Raw genomic sequence first — 19,088 nt, 5'->3', positions numbered from 1 at the left:
AGACGGAGTTTCACCATGTTGGCCAGGCTAGTCTTGAACTCCCAACCTCAGGTAATCCACTTGCCTTGGCTTCCCAAAGTGCTGGGATTAAAGACGTGAGCCACCATGCCCAGCCTTTTGTTTTGTTTGCTTTTTTAGACAGGGTCTCACACTGTCACCCAGGCTGGAGTGCAGTGACTGTATCATAGACCACTGCAGCCTGGACCTCGCAGGCTCAAGCAATCCTCCCACCTCAACCTCTCCAGCAGTTGGGACTACAGGTGCATGCCATCACACCCACCTAATTTTAAAATTATTTTGTAGAGACAGGGTCTCATTACGTTGCCCAGGCTGGCCTCGAACTCCTGGGCTCAAGTGATCCTCCCACCTGGGCCTCCTGAAGTGCTGGGCTTACAGGCGAAGAGCCACCGTGCCCGGCCTCAGCCTGATGGTTTCACGACTGCCTTTGACTTTGGCCCACACTAATCAAATGCATCACCGTGGGCCACTGACTCAACTTCCCCATCTATCCAGTGGGAATAGAATATTAGATTGCACAAAATCAACCACCTCATTTTAAAGAGCTATAACAAAACAAAATTTATATATTACATATTTTTAAAAATACATCTTATAGATTAAAGGACTCAAGAAACAATAGCAAGACTGCAAAACGTTGCCACATCAGGTGACACTTTGGCCAGAGTTATGGAAAATGCTGACAAAACAAGAATTTGCCAGCATGGGCAAAGATACACTGTTACCAACCCGACTCATTAAAATATTAATATTGAACTAATTGGAGGCAGTTTTTTTTCGTTTTGTTTTGTTTTTTTTTTTTGAGACAGAGTCTTGCTCTGTTGCCCAGGCAGGAGTGCAGTGGTGTGACCTCAGGTCACTGCAACCTCTGTTGCCCGGGTTCAAGCAATTCTTGTGCCTCAGCCTCCTGGAATTACATGCGCCTGCCACCACGCCCGGCTAATTTTTGAATTTTTGGTAGAGACGGGGTTTCTCCATGGCGGCCAGGCTGGTCTTGAACTCCTGACCTCAAGTGATCTGCCTGCCTCGGCCTCCCAAAGTGCTGGGATTACAGGTGTGAGCCACTGTGCCCAGCCAGCAGTTTATAATATTTGTTTTTTATTCCTTGGTTCTAACTCCGTAAGGAATAGAAATGGGGTGATTAATTTTGGCTCCTTTAACACCCGCCTGGCAGGTGCTGAGTCAGTGGTACCTGTTACCATGCGATGACTCAGAGGTTATCACTCAGGGACATCCTTCTGACTCTGTTTCAGTCCATGACTCAGGACGAAAGCTTCTGGGGCCTCACCAGCGCCCTACACACACCCTCGTTTCCCGAGGGGCACCATTATATTCTTCCTTTATTGGCTGTCCTTGTATAATACAAATCTTCAAGTTTAGATACAAAAAAAATCTGGAAATAAAAGATAGAAAAGTACCCGCCAGGCACCCCTTCCCCTTCTTCCCGGACCCCTCCCCAGCGGGCACCGACATGAGGTAACTGCGCATCTTTTCCTCCTCCCCCCTCCCCGCCTCCTGGGCCCCCAACTTGGCCCCAGCCCCCATGAGACCTTGGCCCAAGGAAGACATGGGCCCCAAAGTTGGAGGATGATGGGGGTGAGTACAGCATTGGCAGTGAACGCAGCGTGTGGGCAGAGGGCAGCCCTTAGCTTGTGCTGTGTATGGGGGGAGGAGACGACCAGATTTGGGGTGGGCACTGGTGTGGGGCCCAGGAGAGCCCCTAAGCAAGTGTCCCCCTTCCATCCTGTCCAACAATGGAAGGTGGGGGGGTCAACAGAAACTGGGAAATGGAGTGTGAACCACGGGCATTCAGTGGGATTGTGGCCAACCCCTGTGTCTGGGGTGGGGGAAGGGGCCATTGCCAGCCTAAGTCCGGCAGTGAAATGGTTCCCTTAGCCAGGCTGGGTCCGTCCCTGAATTCCATCCTGTTGCAACCTGGGCATCACAATGTTGGTTCTGTAGTGGTTGTCGGGGTGGTTGAGGGAGGGGGGTGTTGAGAGGGTGTTGAGGGGCACAGCCCCAGGGAGCAGGGTTAGGGGAGAGGTTGTGCCTCCACCCCCAGGCGTGGGGCACCTGGAGATGATGGAGTGGGCGGGGCGACTTGGGCTACAGTTCAATCTCGAATGTCTTTTGCAGGTCGCCAGAAAAGGGGTTGGAGGGTTTCTCTACAGTAGGTTTGCCTTCTAATGCCGCCCACTGGGCCTCAAAGGGGTCCAACTCCGGAGCTGGGGCAGGCGCTGGCTCTGGGGGCCAGGGGGCCCCATTGGGGCGAGGGCGGGCCTGGCTCCCAGGGGCACTGGGTATGGCAGGGGGCGGGAAGGCCCCAGCTTTCCCAAGCAGGGTGGCAGGCTGAGGCTGGAGCTGGGCGGCTGAGCAGAAGGCGTTGGCCACCATCTGTGAGGGTGTGATGCCCACCACGGGCACCCGGGGCATCGGTGGGTAGCCCAAGCCCGGGTAGGCGGGCACAAAAGGGGGCTGCATGTGCGGGGGTGGCAGGAACACGGCCACTTGGGCAGGTGCTGCGTCAAAGGGCCCCATGGGGGCGGGGAAAGGCTGCAGGGCAGGAGGCATGGTGGGCACCGGGGCCACTGAGGCTGCTTGCTGCTGCTGCTGCTGCTGCTGTTGCTGCTGCTGTTGCTGCTGCTGCTGCTGGGCCTTGGCCACCTGCGACACCTCCTCCAGCCATCGCTCAGCCTCTGAAGGTGTCCGCTTGTGCCCAGGCTGGAAGGCAGCTGCAGGGGGCACAGAGGGCTCACCCCAGGCAGAAGTCCCTGGAGAGAGGAGAGGGACAGGTGAGGGAGGGGGCAACGGCTTCAGCAGAAGAACCCCAGGCTGGGAACTGGCATGGCATGGGGATCAGAGCATGCACTCTGGAGCCAGACCGCCTGCCTCTGAATCCCAGCTCTGCACCTCCCTAGCTTGCTGACTTCGGCAAGTGACTTCACCATTCTGGACCACGTAATGGTTCTGGAGTGCTAAGAACATACAATTCTGAGCTTCTAAGGCCCTATGATGGGAAGTCTAAGTAGGACTGACATCCTCCTAGCTCCACTGCCCTTCTGACTGGTCAGTGCCAAACCCAGGATTCACTATTTTGTTTTGTTTGTTGTCTGTTTGTTTTGAGAGAGTCTCACTCTGTTGCCCAGGGATGACCTATCTCGGCTCACTGCAACCTCCGCCTCCCAGGTTCAAGCAATTCTCGTGCCTCAGCCTCCTGAGTAGCTGGGATTACAGGCGCGCACCATCACGCCCAGCTGATTTTTTGTATTTTTAGTAGAGGCGAGGTTTCAACATATCGCCCAGGCTGGACTCGAACTCCTACCTCAAGTGATCCCCCCACCTCGGCCTCCCAAAGTACTAGGATTACAGGCATGAGCCACCACACCCAGCCGGTATTCACTATTTTGCATATCACCCTTGATTTTCTAATACTTTCAGAATGTATTGTTTTAGGAGTTAGGATTCTAAGATTGCATGGATCTTTCTCCACATGTATAATATTATCCTAACATAGTAAGGTTCGACAGTTTAGGGTTGGGCTTTCTAAGATTCTCGAGTTCTACATTTACAGTGTTTGAGATTCTAAGGTGCTCCTGTGGTTCCAGGATAAGCCCATAGCTCTAAGATGATACACAGTTCTCAAGGATTCCATGGTTCTAAAACGATCTCTGGGCTCTAAGGTGATCCCAAGATTCTAGCATGAGCGCATGCCTCTGAGATGACCCCATGGCTCTAAAATGATCCCGTATCTTTAAGATAATTCATGGTTCTAAAGTGATCACTTGATTCTCAGGTAATCCCATGGCTCTAAGATGATCCTTGGTTCTAGGATGATCCTCTGGCTCTGAGATGATCTGTGTTTCTTTTTTTTTTTTTTTTTTTTTTTTTTTTTTGAGACGGAGTCTTGCTCTGTCACCCAGGCTGGAGTGCAGTGGCGCAATCTTGGCTCACTGCAAGCTCCGCTTCCCGGGTTCACGCCATTCTCCTGCCTCAGCCTCTCCGAGTAGCTGGGACTACAGGCGCCCGCCACCACGCCCGGCTAATTTTTTGTCTTTTTTTTAGTAGAGACGGGGTTTCACCGTGGTCTCGATCTCCTGACCTCGTGATCCGCCCGCCTCGGCCTCCCAAAGTGCTGGGATTACAAGCGTGAGCCACCGCGCCCAGCCTTTTTTTTTTTTTTTTTGAGACGCAGTCTCGCTCTGTCACCCAGGCTGGAGTGCAGTGGCGCGATCTCGGCTCACTGCAAGCTCCACCTCCCGGGTTCACGCCATTCTCCTGCCTCAGCCTCTCCAAGTAGCTGGGACTACAGGCGCCGGCCACCACGCCCGGCTAATTTTTTTTGTATTTTTAGTAGAGACGGGGTTTCACCGTGGTCTCGATCTCCTGACCTCGTGATCCGCCCGCCTCGGCCTCCCAGAGTGCTGGGATTACAAGCGTGAGCCACCGCGCCCGGCCAATGATCTGTGTTTCTAAGGTGATCCTATGGCTCTAAGATGATCCATAGTTCTAGGATGATCCCATGGTTCTAAGGGGATCCCGTGGCTCTAAAATGATCAAGGGCTCTGAGATGATCCATGGCTCTAAGGTGATCACATGATTCTCAGATAATTCCATGGCTGTAAGATGATCCATGGTTCTAGGCTGATCCCCTGGCTCTAAGATGATCCCTGGGTCTAAGGTGATTGCATGATTCTTAGGTAATCCCATGGCTGTAAGATGATCCACAGATCTAGGATGATCCCCTGGCTCTAAGATGATCCATGGTTCTATTTTTTTTTTTTTTTTTTTTTTTTTTTTGAGACGGAGTCTCGCTCTTTCACCCAGGCTGGAGTGCAGTGGCGCGATCTCGGCTCACTGCAGGCTCCGCCCCCCGGGGTTCACGCCATTCTCCTGCCTCAGCCTCCCGCGTAGCTGGGACTACAGGCGCCTGCCACCTCGCCGGGCTAATTTTTTGTATTTTTAGTAGAGACGGGATTTCACCGTGTTAGCCAGGATGATCTCGATCTCCTGACCTCGTGATCCGCCCGCCTCGGCCTCCCAAAGTGCTGGGATTACAGGCGTGAGCCACCGCGCCCGGCCGATCCATGGTTCTAAAGTGATCGCATGATTCTCAGGTAATCCCATGGCTCTAAGATGAACCACGGATCTAGGATAATCCCCTGGCTCTAAGATGATCCATGGCTCTAAGATGATCACATGATTCTCAGATAATCCCATGGTTCTAGGCTGATCCCCTGGCTCTAAGATGATCCCTGCTTCTAAGGTGATTGCATGATTCTCAGGTAATCCCATGGCTCTAAGATGATCCATGGATCTAGGATGATCCCCTGGCTCTAAGATGATCCATGGTTCTAAAGTAATCGCATGATTCTCAGGTAATCCCATGGCTCTAAGATGATCCATGGTTGTAGGATGATCCCCTGGCTCTGAGGTGATCCATGGTACTAAGCCTGTAGGATCCCAAGACCCCTGGAGTGTCTGGGTAGCCCTGGATAGAGGAGGGGGTACAGGAGGGACATGCAGGGTGTCTGCCCAGTAGAAAGCCTGGCTTTACCTGTTGTGGCAGGGGGTGGCCCTGGTGCTGGTGCTCCAGCACTGGCAAAAGATGAACTGATCTGTGTGCACAGAGCGTTGATGCTGTCACTGTCGCCGGCACCAGGAGGCTCCATCTCAGGCACTGGGAAGCAGGGCAGGACGGAGGTCAGCAAACAGGCCCAGGCCCTGCCACAGCCCTGCCCTTTACCCCACGCCCTTGGTGGCCCTCTCTTCTGACCTGGATCCTTTCCCACTGTAGTAACTAAGTGGCCATGACCACCAAATAACTGTGCATATGTGTGTGTCACATCTGAGTGGCAGAACGACCAAGTTAGTGTGTGACATTTGATGGCTGACAGTAACAGGGACCCCAAACCAAGGACCTCAAGATTTGTGTGTGGCCACAAAACAGAAGAGTTGTCTAAAACATTTAGCAACATATATTAGTTTTTTATTTTATTTTATTATTATTTTTTTTTGAGACAGAGTCTCGCTGTGTCACCCAGGCACCCAGGCTGGAGTGCAGTGGCGCGATCTCGGCTCACTGCAAGCTCCACCTCCCGGGTTCACGCCATTCTCCTGCCTCAGCCTCTCCGAGTAGCTGGGACTACAGGCGCCCGCCACCACGCCCGGCTAATTTTTTTGTATTTTTTTAGTAGAGACGGGGTTTCACCGTGGTCTCGATCTCCTGACCTCGTGATCCACCCGCCTCGGCCTCCCAAAGTGCTGGGATTACAAGCGTGAGCCACCGCGCCCGGCCCATATATTAGTTTAAAAATATGCCCAACCATGTGCATGGCCAGGACATGGGCCCAGTCTGAATGGATTGTGGCATGGCCGCTCACTGGCTGGGGATCATTTGTCCAGCTTTGGGCAGAGAAGTGGGGCCCTGTCCACCCCACCCAGCCTGATCTATGGCAAACATCATGAGAGCAGAGAAGCGCCTGTGCCAGCAAGGCAGGAGACACTGAGCAGGCATGGCGGCCCCGCGAGGGCTTAGGATGAGCAAAGGTACCATCCAAATAAACAATTAAGGACTGCCATGTGTGGTGCGTGACACACGTCTGTGATGTTTTAGCCAATGGCTGTCTCCAAGGAGCCATGCAGATGCTCCAGTGAACATCAGAACTGGCCGTAGGAGTCTGCAGGTGTGCTGTGGGGGAGCCCAGGTGGGACAGCCAACGTCGACAATGATTGTGCATGTTCGTCCAAACAGGCATGCAGCTTCTGAGGGTGTGGCATCTGAGTGTGACTGGAGTCCGGGTGTGTGGCGTCCTGATGCGTGACTCCCAGATGTGAGTGCATCTGCCGTGTGATGTATGAGTGTGTTTGCAGGTGTGCATGGATCTGCACATGTGGCTTTGGAGTTTGCATAAATCTGGGTGTGTGGTCTGTGAAGGTGTGTAAATCTGAGTGTGTTTCTTTTTTAAAAATATTTATTTATTTATTTATTTATTTATTTATTTATTTATTTATTTATTTTTGACACAGGGTCTCGCTCTGTTGCCCAGGCTGGAGTGTAGTGGCACAATCTTAGCTCACTGCAAACTCCGCCTCCAGGCTCAAGCAATCTTCCTGAGTAGCTGGGACTACAGGTGCATGCCACCGCACCTGGTTAACAATAAAGGTTAATTTTTAAAATTTTTTTAGGGAGATGAGATCTTGCTGTGTTGCCCAGGCTGGTCTCAAACTCCTGAGCTCAAGTGATCCTCCTGCCTCAGCCTCCCAAAGTGCTGGGATTACAGGTGTGAGCCACCACGTCTGGCCATGTGTGACTTCTGACTCTGCGATTTTGGAGTGTGTGTGACTTGAGAGTATAAGTGACTCTGAGTTTGTGACTTCTGAGCATGTGTGACGTGTGTGGGGGTGCAATGTCTATGTGAGTATGTGAAATTTCTGTGTGGCAAGTCGTATCCAAGTGAGTGTGCAGCTGGCCACAGGAGTGTGAGGCTTCCAAATAAAGCCTGGAGCTCCTGCCACCTCTCAGGAGCACGTGTGACAGCCTGGGGAGTGTGCCTGGTGTCAGGCTGCGTAAGGACAGCAAATGTGAGGGTGTGTGACAGCCCAGGAATGCTGCAGGCATGGAGGGAGGGTGCGTCACTCTCAACAAGGGTTGGCATCTGCTCACCGGTTACCTTTTGGAGCAGCCCAGCCTCCTGGATACAGCTCAACACCCTCCCACATCAATCCCCGAGGCCATAACAGGTAGGCGATGCAGATTTGGCATCCAGGAGCAAGAGAGTGGGCCAGACCACATGGGTTCACTGGCTGCTGGTGGGGAAGACAGCCCTACTGCCTGCCTCCCTCAGGCAAAAACTCAGTAGCGTGCCACCTCTATCTTCCTTCCCCATGGCAGAGATTGCTCTTAATTTTTTTTTTTTTTTTTTTGAGACAGGTTCTCACTCTGTTGCCCAGGCTGGAGTGAAGTGGCGCAATCTTAGCTCACTGCAGCCTCAATCTGCTGGGCTGAAGCAATTCTCCTTCCTCAGCCTCCTGAGTAGCTGAGACTACAGGCATGTGCTACCACACCAGGCTAGTTTCTGTATTTTTTTGTAGAGACAGGGTTTAACCAAGTGATCTGCCTGCCTTGGCCTCCCAAAGTGCTGAGACTACAGGCATGAGCCACTGCACCTGGCTAGACATCACTTTTAGATCATGACGTACACCACCCGTCTCCTTTCCCTGGCCCATGGCAGACATTAGTAATCAAACATGATGCTTTTTTCCCCCACAGAGCTCTTTGGTCACCTTACACGTCACCTGTCCAGACCTCATGGCTCCCCTGGCCAAGTGCTAGAAGAAACAGATCCTTGTAACTCCATCTTCCCACCAAGTAAAACAGGACCTTTATATCTCCTCTCTCTTACCACCAGCCATGGCAGATGATGCCAATCAATTATGATGTGCTGCTCCTTTTCGTGATGGGTACTGCCTCTGCTCAACTCTGTGCCCACAACAAATGTTCCTGATCCATCACTATGCCCCTGACCCCTGGGATCTCTGAGCTCACTGGTGCCCTGCATGTCATGTTTCTACTGACCAAATTCTGGGAGTCTCCCCTTTGGGTAAAAACATAACACTCTTGCTACTTTCTCTTCTCCCTTGCCCATGACACATACTGTATGGAGATCATGACTGCTAACCAATCATGATATGCGCCATCTTTCTCGTTTTCCTTAACCACAGCAGACATTGCTAATTGATCATGAATTGTGATGCCTTTTTTGCCATCCCTTGATGCTCCCTGCCCTAGGCAGACATTGCTAATCCATCACAATCCTCCTTTCCCCGGAGCCTGAGGAATACCTGTATCCTTCACTTAGCCAGATCTCATAGGCAAACGCTTGGAGGGAGGGAGCATTAACCTGTAGTGCTTCAGTCTATTCCTGAGCAAAAACAGGCCAACGGTGTTGCTTCTCTTCTTTCCCTGGCCCATAGCAAACTTCCTTATCCATACCCGACTTCTTTGTCCATAGCAGACTTTGCTAACTAATCATGATGTGCGTCATCTTTCTCCTTTTCCTTAACCACACCAGACATTGCTAATTGATCGTAACTTGTGATGCCTTTCTACTGTCCCTTACTCAGAGCAGACATGGCTTATCAATCCTGATTTGTGCTATCTCTTTCCTCTCCCTTGCCCACTGCTAATCGATCATGACATGTTCCAACTCTCTCTCCTTTGCCCATAGCAGACAGTGCAAATCAATCACAGTGTGAACCATCTTGCCTCTATCCCTTGCCCATATCAGATAGTGCCAATTGATTCCAACGCCCTTTCCCACTGGGCCCAGGGCTCACCTGTGCCCTTCACCTGGAAGTCAGTGCGGCGCTGCAGCGTGGATGGCAGCTCATTCAGCCGTAGGCTCAGCTGCCGTTTGAAAGGTGAGTTCTTCTGGCTGAGTGCTGGGAACCCACGGAAGGATCCCTGGCGAACCAGCTGCTCCAGGGGGGCATGGCGCCGGGGGATGGCGGCTGCAGTGGTGCCTGCAGCCACAGGGGTGCCTGCCTCACCCTTCTCACCAGGGGATGTGGTGGCTGGTGTTGGGGACACGTGCCCAGGCTGGGCAGGGCCAGGAGCCACAGTGGGGGCAGCTGCTGCCTCTGCTGGAGACATGGGGGAGATGGATGGTTAGATATCTCACCATGGCATTCAAGGCCTCTCCCACCTGGTTCTCTAGATCATTCTCCAAGGCTGCCTTCCTTGCCCAGTGAGTCCTGCCCTTAAGACAAGCTGGTCAAAGCCCTGAGATATCCCTCACCCCCCACCCAAGTCACGATCCCCTTCCCCAGGAGGCCCTTGGAAAACCGTCCCCCAGGCTCATCCTCTGTGTCTCTCCAGCTTCCTGCCCCTTTCTGTCTTGCCCTGCTGCTCTCACCATTCTTCCCTCTAAGACCCTCTATCTCCCTTTTTGATCACTTAACAAACACTGATTTGGTGCCTGAACAACTGTTTCAGATGCTTTGCAAGTATTCACTCATTCAATCCACATGACTACCCACGGGGTTGATATGATTCTCATTTTACAGATGTGGAAACTGAGACCCAGCAAAGGCCCAGTGTGATGTGCCCAAGTCCTACTGCTAGGAAGGGACAGGCTGACTCTGGAGCCCATGCTCCAAATGACTGCCCGCCCTGTCTCCCTCTGGCCTGTCTCTCCATATCATGTTGTCTTTCTCTGTCACTGTCTGTTCCCCTCTGTCTCCCACCTCCCAGTCTTCTTCCCACCTCAAGTAGCTTCTCCCTTCCTCCAGTCATTCTAGACATGGCTTGGATGTTTCATCCTCTGAGAAGCTTTCCAGATTGTTCCAGGCTCTCAGCCTGGCTCCCTCCACTCTGAGACTGTTCTCTGTACTCTGGGAGGAAACCTGACCTCCCCACTCAGCAGGAGAGGCAGGCTCTTAAAGGGCAGGGCTCCCCTCACCCCTGCCAAACCACAAACACACAACTACTCTCCTGCTAGGGCCTCCCCGAGCTGCGGCCTGAATGCCATGGAGATTAAACTCAGGCCCAGAGAGACCCTCCCAGAAGGATGTCGCCCAGTGCTGCTTCTCCCATCGTGACACAATGGGGGCACCCATGCAGGCCTGGCCCAAGGCAGTGGAAACAGCCCAGGACAGGTTGGAACCAGGAAACCTCTGCCCCCACTCACTGTGTGACCTCAGGAAGTCCCCTCCCCTCTCTGGGCTCCAGTTTGCCAACTAGAAACCAGGGATAAACATCTCAATGCTACCTCCCAAGCCTCCGAGAGGGTCAGTTTAGGTAGTGAATGTTAAATGTTTTGGAATCCAACAAAAGCATGCCTGGGCACAGTGGCTCACGCCTGTAATCCCAGCACTTTGAGAGGCCGAGGGGGGATCAGTTGTGGCCAGGAGTTCAAGACCAGCCTTGCCAACATGGTGAAACACCATCTCTACTAAAAATACAAAAAAAGATTAGCTGGGTGTGGTGGCAGACACCTGGGATTCCAGCTACTCTGGAGGCTAAGGCAGGAGAATCGCTTGAACCCGGGAGGCAGAGGTTGCAGTGAGCCAAGATCGCACCATTGCACTCCAGCCTGGGCAATAGAGCGAGACTCTGTCTCCAGAAAAAAAAAAAAAAAAAAAAAAAAGTTAGCTGGGCGTGGTAGCAGCCACCTGTAATCCCAGCTACTCAGGAGGCTGAGGCACACAAATGTCTTGAAACCAGGAGGCAGAGGTTGCAGTGAGCTGAGATGGCACTACTGCATTCCAGCCTGGGTGACAGAGAGAGACTCTGTCTCAAAAAAAATATGTTCTTTTTTTTCCTCTTACCATCCAGGATCTAATTCAGGATCACATCTTGCATCTATTAATACCTGTCAAATCTCATTAGTCTCCCTTAATCAGGATCAGTTCCCAATGGGAAATTCTTTGTAAATTCTAAGTAGTGTTTTCCCAAAGAACTTAAATTCACAGTAAAATAAATAAATAAATGAATTAATTAATTAATTATATGGTGACTCAGGACATACATAAAATTATATTTTAAACACACACACACACACACACACACACACACGGAGTTTTAGAACTTACAAAGTATTTAACAATTTACCTAGAAAGTTAGTTTTACCAAGTATGTTTCAAACTTTCTTGATGGCAATCCAGAGTTAAGAGATATCTTTTATATGGTAGCCTCTTACACACGCACACACACACACTCACTCTCTTTCACTCAAATAAAAGTATCATTAAATTATATTTGGCCGGGCGCGGTGGCTCACGCCTGTAATCCCAGCACTTTGGGAGGCCGAGGTGGGTGGATCACGATGTCAGGAGATCGAGACCATCCTGGCTAACACAATGAAACCCCGTCTCTACTAAAAATACAAAAAATTAGCCGGGAGAGGTGGCGGGCGCTTGTAGTCCCAGCTACTCAGGAGGCTGAGGCAGGAGAATGGCGTGAACCCCAGGGGGCTGAGCCTGCAGTGAGCCGAGATGGCGCCACTGCACTCCAGCCTGGGCGACAGCAAGACTCCGTCTCAAAAAAAAAAAAAAAAAATTATATTTAACCCTTATGCCATTCAATATACTCTGATATTTTCTATGATTCTCTATTTCATTGTTTTTAAATTAATTTTTTTTTTGAGACAGGGTCTCACTCTGTCTGTCACCCAGGTTGGAGTGTGGTGGTGCAATCGCAGCTCTCTGCAGCCTCTACCTCCTGGGCCCAGGTGATCCTCCTGCCTCAGCCTCCTGAGTAGCTGGGACCACAGGTTGCACCACCATGCCTGGCTAATTTTTTAATGATTTGTAGAGACAGGGTTTCCTTATGTTGCCCAGGTTGATTTCATTTTTTTAAATGCCAGCCACATGGGCTGGGCCCAGTTGTCCACACCTATAATACCAGTGCTTTGGGAGGCTGAGGTGGGAGGATCGTTTGAGGCCAGGAGTTTGAGACCAGCCTGGGAAACACAGCAAGATCCCACTTCTACAAAAACTAAAAATAAAATTAGCCAGATGCTGTGGCTCGTGCCTATATTCCCAGCTACATGGAGGCTGAGGCAGGAGGATTACTTGAGCCCAGCAGTTTGAGGCTGCAGGCAGCTGTGATTGCACCACTGTACTCTGGCCTGGGCAACATAATTAGACCTCAACTCAGACAACAAAACAAAACAAAAAATGCCAGCCACAGTACAGAAAATTGGCTTCCCAGGTCTTGATACACGGGTTGAAAAGCCCTCAGAAGGCCAGGCGTGGTGGCTCATGCCTGTAATCCCAGCACTTTGAGAGGCCGAGGCAGGTGGATCACCTGAGGTTAGGAGTTTGAGACCAGCCTGGCCAACATGGTGAAACCCCATCCCTACTAAAAATACAAAAATTAGGCATGCCTGTAATCCTAACTACTTGGGAGGCTGAGGCAGGAGAATTGCTTGAACCCAGGGGGCGGAGGTTGCAGTAAGCCTAGATCACACCATTGCACTCCAGCCTGGTTGACAGAGCAAGACTCTGTCTCAAAAAAAAAACAGGCCGGGCGCAGTGGCTCATGCCTGTAATCCTAGCACTTTGGGAGACCAAGGCAGGTGGATCACAAAGTCAGGAGATCAAAACCATCCTGGCTAACATGGTGAAACCCCGTCTCTACTAAAAAAATACAAAAAATTAGCCGGGTGTGGTGGCGGGCGCCTGTAGTCCCAGCTACTCAGGAGGCTGAGGCAGGAGAATGGCGTGAACCCAGGAGGCGGAGCTTGCAGTGAGCCGAGATCATGCCACTGCACTCCAGCCTGGGTGACAGAGCAAGACTCTGTCTCAAAACAAACAAACAAACAAAAAAAGAAAAGCCTCAAAAAGCCCTGAATTGGTGGATAGTAAACCACTTGGTGCGCCCTTAGAATATTGCCCAGAGAACTCATTCCATGGAAGTTGCTTTATTTATTTATTTTTTGAGACAGAGTCTCACCCTATTGCCCAGGCTGGAGTGCAGTGGTGTGATCTTGGCTCACTGCAACCTCCGTCTCCAGGGTTCCAGTGATCCTCCTGCCTCAGCCTCCCAAGTAGTTGGGAATACAGGCATAGGCCACCATGCCCGGTTAATTTTTGTATTTTTAGTAGAGACGAGGTTTCACCATATTGCACAGGCTGGTCTCAAACTTCTGACCTCAAGCGATCTGCCCACCTCGGCCTCTCAAAGTGCTGGGATTACAGGCATGAACCATGGCTCCTGGCCCGAAGCATCCCCTGCTTTGTAAACTGTTGAGTCTCTGTAACTCTGCAGCCCCCCGCCCACCGATACTGGGTACCCTGTGCCCACTCTGTGCCCTGCTGGTGCTCGAGGCAACACCCACCTTTCTTCTTGTCCGAGGCCTCTCGCTCAGCAGGCCGCCCACCCCCAGACAGGCGGAAGGAGCCCTCGCGGGCGAAGCTGGTGCGGCTGGCATCGAAGGCGGCCGTGACCCCACATTCCTTCTCCCGTCGCTGTTTTCGCTCCAGGCAGGCGGCAAAAGCACAGCCCACAGCATGGCTCAGCCTCTCGCCCTGTGGGGAGAGGATGGGCGGGGGTTAGAGGCACTGAGCAGTGCGGACAGGGGCCAGGGGCGCTGGGTTACAGCCGCTAGGTACTGGGTCGCCCCAGATGAGTCCCTGCATTTCTCTGGGCCTCAGTGCTCATCTGCACCACAAGGAAGGGCTGGAAATGACAGCTCCAAGTGAGAGAAGCCAGAAACCAATGAGCCTGTTGTGTGGCTCCACTTACCGGAAATTCCAGAAGAGGCAAAACTAATCTATGGTGAAAAAAGTCAGAACAGGCCAGGAGTGGTGGCTCTCGCCTGTAATCCTAGCACTTTGGGAGGCTGAGGCAGGAGGTTCCCTTGAGCCCAGGAGGTCAAGGCTGCAAGGAGCTATGAACGCGCAACTGCACTCCAGCTTGGGTGACAGAGTGAGATTCTGTCTAAAAAAAAAGATAGTCAGAATAGTAGTAGTTTCCTACGGGGTGGGGAATGACTGGAAAGGGTATGAGAGGATGACTGGGTGGTGGCAATGTTCTAGATACTGATAGGGGTTTGGTTACATGAGTGTATGCAGTTGTAGAAATTCGTTGACTGTACACCGAAGGCTTGTGCATTGCTATAGAGTAAACGTGTGTGTCTCTCTCAATTCAAACGCTGAAGCCCTCATCCACAATGTGCTGGTATTTGGAGGTGGGCCTTTGAAAGACAATGAAAGTTATGTTAGATCATGAGGTGGGGTCCTCATCATGGAATTAATGCCCTTATTTATTTATTTTTTTTCTGGGACGGGGTCTCACTCTGATGCTCATGCTAGAGTGCAGCGGCACAACCTCAGCTCACTGCAACCTCCACCTCCCGGCTTCAAGTGATTCTCCTGCCTCAGCCTCCCAAGTGGCTGGGATTATAGGCATGCGCCACCATGCCTGGCTAATTTGTGTATTTTTAGTAGAGATGGGATTTCACGATGTTGGCGAGGCTGGACTCGAACTCCTGACCTCAAGTGATCTGCCCACCTGGGCCTCCCAAAGTGTCAGGATTACAGGCGTGAGCCACCGTGCCCGGCCAGGATTAATGCCCTTAAAAAGGAGAAAGAGACATGAGATCTCCCCTCCACCTTGCCAGGTGAAGATACAGAAAGCAGGCATCCATCTGCAAACCAGGAAAAGAGCTCTCACCAAGAAATGAGCCATTTGACACCCTGACCTCAGGCATCTAGCCTCTAGAACTGCAAGAAACAAATGTTTGTCATTTAAGCCACACAGTCTACACTATTTGATTACAGCAGCCTGAACTAAGACAATCATATCTTTTGCTTTGAAGTAAAAAAAAAATCTGGAAACAAATACGAATTCTATTTAATGGTGTGCATGCTGAAGTACGGAGCGGGAAGTAGTCTGATGCCTACAAATTTGACATACAAAAAGAATCAGATGGTCTGAGCGTAGTCGCTCACACCTGTAATCCCAGCACTTCAGGAGGCCAAGGCAGGCGAATCGCTTGATGTCAGGAGTTCGAGACCAGCCTGGCCAACATGGTGAAACCCCGTCTCTATTAAAAATACAAAAATTAGCTGGGCATGGTGGCACGCACCTGTAATCCCAGCTACTAGGGAGGCTGAGGCAGGAGAATCGCTTGAAGGTTGGAGGCGGAGGTTTCAGTGAGCCAAGATCGTGCCACTGTACTCCAGCCTGGGGCAATGGACCGAGACTCTGTCTCAAAAAAAAAAAAAAAAAAAAAGGAATGAACTACGGATACAAGCAGCTCATGCCTGTAATTTGAGCACTTTGGGAGGCCAAGGTGAGTGGATCGCTTCAGTCCAGGAGTTCGAGACCAGCCTGGGCAACATGGTGAAACCCCGGCTCTACAAAAAATTAGCCGGGCATGGTGGCGTGTGCCTGTAGTCCCAGCTACTCAGGAAGCTGAGGTGGTAGAATTGCTTGAACCCAGGTTGCAGTGAGGCAAGATTGCACCACTGCACGCCAGCCTTGGTGACAGAGAGAGACCCTGTCTCATTAAATAAATTAATTAAAAACATTGCCGGGCGGGGTGGCTTACACCTGTAATCCCAGCACTTTGGGAGGCAGAGGCAGGTGGATCACCTGAGGTCGGGAGTTCGAGACCAACCTGACCTACATGGAGAAACCCCATCTCTACTAAAAATACAAAATTAGCCAGCCGTGGTGGCGCATGTCTGTAATCCCAGCTACTCGGGAGGCTGAGACAGGAGAATCGCTTGAACCCGGGAGGCAGAGGTTGCGGTGAGCTGAGATTGCTCCATTGCACTCCAGCCTGGGCGACAAGAGCGAAACTCCGTTTCAAAAACAAACAAACAAAAACACAACATTACACTAAGTGAAAGAAGCCAGACACATATTATATGATTCCATTAAATGAAATATCCAGAATAGGTAAATCCACAGAGAAAGCAAATTAGTAGTTGCCAGGGGGTTGGGGTAGTGGGGAGACAGCGGGTGAATTGCTGAATGGAGATGGGGTCTCCTTTAGCGGTGATGAAAATGTTTCAGGACTGCTAGAGTCAATGGTTAAACAACACTGAAAATGTATTAAATGCCATTGAATTGTACACTTTTAAATGATTAATTTTATGTGAATTTCACCTCAAGAAAAAAAAAAGTTGAACTTGGGAAATTCCACTGCTTAATGCTTAAAACTTCCTACTTCCTCAGAAGTAGGAAGGAATTCATCCAACACCACACTCTACCCACAGGAGATGGCCCTGCTCTTTTCCGGCTTTCATTCTTATCCCCAAATAGTTTTTTGTTGTTGTTTTTTTTTTTTTTTGAGACAGAGTCTCGCTCTGTCACCCAGGCTGGAGTGCAGTGGTGCAGTCTTGGCTCACTGCAACCTCTGTCTCCAGGGTTCGTGTGATTCTCCTATCTCAGCCTCTGGAGTAGCTGGGATCACAGGCGCCTGCCACCATGTGTGGCTACTTTTTCGTATTTTTAGTAGAGACGGGGTTTTACCATGTTGGCCAGGCTGGTCTTGAACTCCTCACCTCAGGTGATCTACCTGCCTTGGCCTCCCAAAGTGTTGGGATTACAGGCGTGAGCCACTGCGCCTGGCCAATACTATTTTTTTTTTTTTTTTTGAGATGGAGTCTCACTCTGTCGCCCAAGCTGGAGTGCAGTGATGCAATTTTGGCTCACTGCAACCTCCACCTCCTGGGCTCAAGTGATTCTCCTGCCTCAGCCTCCCAAGTAGCTGGGACTACAGGTGTGCACCACCACACCTAGCTAATTTTTTGTATTTCAGTAGAGATGGGGTTTTACCATGTTGTCCAGGGTGGTCTTGAACTCCTGAGCTCAGGCAATCCGCCCGCCCCAGCATCCCAAAATGCTGGGATTACAGGTGTGAGCCACCACACCCGGCCCTTACGTGAATACTCTAAATTGGGAACTGTGAGTATACTTTCTTCTCCAGATGAGGAAACTGGGCACACAGAGGTGAGTGACGTGCCTGAATGCAGGAAGCTTGTTGGGGTGGGGCTGGGATGCCAGGACATGGGAGGGAAGAGTCGGCCAGCTGTGGCAATACTCACGGAGTCCTTGAGTGCCAGAAAACAGTGGCAGATCCAGCGGCGGGTGGTCCCGTCACGGCAGATATAGGAGAAAGCCTTGTCCAGGTTGCGGTCAGGAGCACAAAAGGAGACCTTTTCGATGGTCTGGTCGACCAGAAGATCCTAGGAGGGGCCGGGGAGGCCAGAAGAGTGTGAACTCTCTTTCAAGTGTTCACTCAACATTCTCTCCGTGTCTGCTGAAATCCAGTCCTGAACATGGTAGGGACCCAGCAGTCACTGAGACACCCTGTGCCCTGCCTGCAGAGGGCTCCCAGGTCAGCGGAAAGATCAGACCCATCACGAGATGGGCAGCCCAGAGTCACAGCCAGGATGTTATGAAGGAGGCCCAGGCAGAAGGGTCAGGGCCAGGACCAGGGAGGCACAGGCAGAGGGGTCAGGGCCAGCATGGCAGAAGCCAGCTTGGGGTCAGTCAGGCAAGGCTTCCTGGAGCAGGTACTAACTAGGAAAAAAAGTCAAGGAACAGTATTTTGGGCTGAGGGAACTGCCTTGCAAAGGTGGTGATCTTGTTCTGTCATTAACCCAACTCTCAGCATGTCCTGGGCACCTCCTAGGACAGTCCCTGGGCTGGGGGCAGCAGATTCAAGGTGAGCAAACAGATACCTAGACTGTGGCCTCATAGTGCTTCCTTCTGGCGGGGCAGGGTGACAATAAATACTTAATGGCCAACATTCAATTGATCTGAGCAGTTAGATGTACCAGACTCCATTTAAATATATATATATATTTTTTTTTCCCAGAAGGAGTCTTGCTCTGTCACCCAGGCTAGAGTGCAGTGGCATGATCTTGGCTCACTGAAACCTCTGCCTCCTGGGTTCAAGCGATTCTCCTACCTAAGCCTCCCAAGTAGCTGGGATTATAGGCACGCACCACCACGTCTGGCTAATTTTTGTATTTTTAGTAGAGGTGGGGTTTCACCATCTTGGCCAGGCTAGTCTCGAACTCGTGACCTCATGTGATCCACCCGCCTCGGCCTCCCAAAGTGCTGGGATTACAGGCATGAGCCACCGTGCCCAGCCCACATTTAAAATTTTTTAAAAATTATTTTGTATAGATGGAGCCTTGCTATGTTTCATAGGCTGATCTTGAACTCCTGGCTTCAAGGGGCCCTCCCAGCCAGGCACCATTTCAAATAACTTGCATATGCTTTCTCACTTAATGGTAGGGTCTATTATAATCCCTCTTTTTTTGAGATGGAGTTTAGCTCTTGTTGCCCAGGCTGGAGTGCAAAGGCATGATCTCCGCTCACTGCAACCTCCAAGTCTCGGGTTCAAGAGATTCTCCTGCGTCAGCCTACTAAGTAGCTAGGATTACAGGTACGCACCACCACATCCAGCTAATTTTTGTATTTTTAGTAGAGATGAGGTTTCACCATATTGCCAGGCTGGTCTCGAACTCCTGACCTCAGGTAATCCACCCTCCTTGGCTTCCCAAAGTACTGGGATTACAGGCGTGAGCTACTGCTCCCGGCC

The 19,088-nt window shown here is 51.2% G+C and overlaps 1 protein-coding gene and 1 pseudogene across 5 annotated transcripts in view; both read right to left on the bottom strand.

Moving 5' to 3' along the window:
* Nucleotides 1–1,292: 1,292 nt before the first annotated feature.
* The window catches only part of NUMBL (NUMB like endocytic adaptor protein), a 27,179-nt gene continuing 9,383 nt past the window's right edge, over nucleotides 1,293–19,088 (bottom strand). For 3 of the 5 annotated variants that reach the window (XM_055250629.2, XM_055250631.2, XM_055250632.2), the window contains 5 exons: nucleotides 17,581–17,721; nucleotides 13,860–14,049; nucleotides 9,355–9,660; nucleotides 5,573–5,695; nucleotides 1,293–2,789 (listed from right to left, as the gene is read on the bottom strand). In XM_055250629.2, coding sequence (XP_055106604.1) covers nucleotides 2,125–2,789; nucleotides 5,573–5,695; nucleotides 9,355–9,660; nucleotides 13,860–14,049; nucleotides 17,581–17,721 — 1,425 coding nt within the window. In that variant the 3' untranslated portion in view covers nucleotides 1,293–2,124. The remainder of the gene's footprint in view (nucleotides 2,790–5,572; nucleotides 5,696–9,354; nucleotides 9,661–13,859; nucleotides 14,050–17,580; nucleotides 17,722–19,088) is intronic. The other 2 variants (XM_055250630.2, XM_055250633.2) reach the window with 1 other exon arrangement.
* Nucleotides 9,669–13,848, bottom strand: LOC129465436 (uncharacterized; annotated as a pseudogene).

This window comes from Symphalangus syndactylus, chromosome 17 (assembly GCF_028878055.3).
Source record: "Symphalangus syndactylus isolate Jambi chromosome 17, NHGRI_mSymSyn1-v2.1_pri, whole genome shotgun sequence".
In the NCBI taxonomy this organism is placed as follows: domain Eukaryota; kingdom Metazoa; phylum Chordata; class Mammalia; order Primates; family Hylobatidae; genus Symphalangus; species Symphalangus syndactylus.
Note: the sequence above shows the minus strand (reverse complement) of the source record. Positions and strands in the feature narration are given on the sequence as shown.